We start from the raw sequence: 2170 nt of genomic DNA on the forward strand, positions 1-2170 counted from the left end.
GTAAGCGGTCTTTTAGCAACTTGAAAGATTCTTTAGCAAAGAAGCGTTGCGCAAAAAACACACGACACCGCAGATCTCTTTTTAGCGTTTCCCTCTGGACGCGTTACCGAGAGCGTGGAGCTGGTGTTCGGAACAAAATTGCGCAAATTAAACTGATCTATCTCGAAATATGAAGTGATAACTTATTGTATTACACGTTTTTCAAGTAAGCTTAACAACGCCGGATTAAGAAATGTTACAGCAAAGATTCATTCTCTATTTTAAAGAGCATTTGCAGGACTAGCACAGTGCACAAGTTTGTCTGGCAGCATTGGGGTTCTTTTACCGCGTTGGCTGCAGCGTTTCCGCCATTCCCGCCATAGGGTGCTTTGTTCCCGCCACGACCGTTCCGTTCCACTTTGAACTCCGCGACCTGTCATGTTAGCATCAAAAGTTCTTGAATAGAAGTTTTCAACCGGCCATTCTTGGTCGATGCCACTCAGGGGCTACGAACCATTTGTGAAGAGGAAACAACAGCCTTGCCGCTTTCGTGCTCCTATCATAGCTGACCGTACCGAGGAAAAGGCCAGCATAGAATGCCTTATGGTAAGGATTCTCGCTCTAGAAAGCGAAGCAGACTCATCGAAAGCATTGAAAGATGGCATAAAGCAGCAGCTGCTTCTGAACACTTCTATACTGTACCTCTCGGCGGTGTCTGACAGAATCTGCAACCTAGCGACCTGGGCTTTCATCCGTCATGAAAGATGGTGCCAGGAAGCTGTGCCTCATTTCGGTGAGTAGAATTTTAAGCAGTCCTTACGTGTGAACCCTTGGACGTTCCAGTTCATTGTGGAGAGCTTGCGCCTTGTGCTCAAACGGCAGATCAGCAACATGCGTGACCCGACCCCCCCGGAGAAGCGAGTCGCAGTTGGCATATACAAGCTTTGCTCGTCGGTCGAAGATCGCGCTGTGGCAAGCCTCTTCGGCGTTGGGCGCTCAGCCGTCAACGTCGTGGACAGGCAGTTTTGCGGGGCAGTTGTCTCTTTGCTCGAAAGCGACTCAGTCAACATGATGGCTCCGGAGGAAATGGCAAAGTACATGCAGGAATTCGAAGCTGTCTGCGGTTTCCGTCAATGCGTTGGAGCCCTCGATGGATGCCACTTTCGCCATTCGCCACCAAAGCAGCACGGCACAGACTGTCATAACTACAAAGGCTGGTAAGTGAGCTTAATACGACGTCTTTCATGTAAAAGTTCCGATTTCTACCCAAATTACTGTAGTCAGAACACTATACACATCAAGCGTTATGCCTCAAGGAAAAATCTACATAGCAAGAAAAAAAAAATTTGTGATGTTCTTGGATTTGGCGAAAATTTTTGGGTCAGAGCATAATTTGGTTGCTACCATCTTGCAACGTTTACTGCCGTAGACCAAGAAGACCAGTGACGCCGTTTTCTCGTAAACTTCTTAATGCAACAGGGAGAAGATACAGGATTGTAATTGCAGAGACGGTTAGAACGTCCTAATAATGGCCGGAGAAAACAGCAGCATCTCAGCCACACAGAAGGAAACATACTTCACAGACATTGCTGAAAATAAGCTACATGACTGCAACAAAAAATATATACATATATATTGCACTCTATAGTAGCCCCCCTCCCCCCTTATACTGCACTAAGCTTAAATCACTCTGCATTTTGTTCTTTGCAGGCACAGCGTCATCTTGCTGGCACTTGTGGATTCCAAATACCGCTTTAGGTGTGTCAACGTTGGCGCTCCTGGACTTTGCCACGACTAGCACGTGTTTGGGCATTCAAAGCTGTTGAAGATCATTGACAGTTCGCTTTTTGAAATGCCACTTGCCACAATAGGCAGCACAGCAGTATCACCATTAATTCTTTGTGATCAGGCTTTTCCATTGGCATGAAACCTGATGAAGCCTTTTGGACACCGCGGTGCCATCAGCGAAACTGAAAAGAGGTTTATCTATTATTTATGTGCAGCGCGAATAATTATAAAAAGCGCATTCGGGAAACTTAAGGCCAGGTTTCGTTTCACAGCAACGAAGATGGAGCGTCATGTGGACAATGCCCACTTGGCAAGACGAGCATGCTGGCTGCTCAACAACATTTGTGAGCACTTTAGTGACAGTGTCCACCAACAGTGGTTAAGTGAGGTGCAGCAATACAAC

The 2170-nt window shown here is 46.6% G+C and overlaps 1 protein-coding gene across 1 annotated transcript; it reads left to right on the forward strand.

Annotated features, from left to right (window-relative positions):
- Positions 1-736: 736 nt before the first annotated feature.
- On the forward strand, positions 737-1777 carry LOC126537731 (uncharacterized). Its single transcript, XM_050184819.1, has 3 exons — positions 737-772; positions 823-1196; positions 1690-1777. The coding sequence occupies exons 1-3, from the start codon at positions 737-739 to the stop codon at positions 1775-1777; spliced, it is 498 nt and encodes a 165-aa protein (XP_050040776.1).
- Positions 1778-2170: the final 393 nt, after the last annotated feature.

Source organism: Dermacentor andersoni, chromosome 4, assembly GCF_023375885.2.
Source record: "Dermacentor andersoni chromosome 4, qqDerAnde1_hic_scaffold, whole genome shotgun sequence".
Taxonomy (NCBI): domain Eukaryota; kingdom Metazoa; phylum Arthropoda; class Arachnida; order Ixodida; family Ixodidae; genus Dermacentor; species Dermacentor andersoni.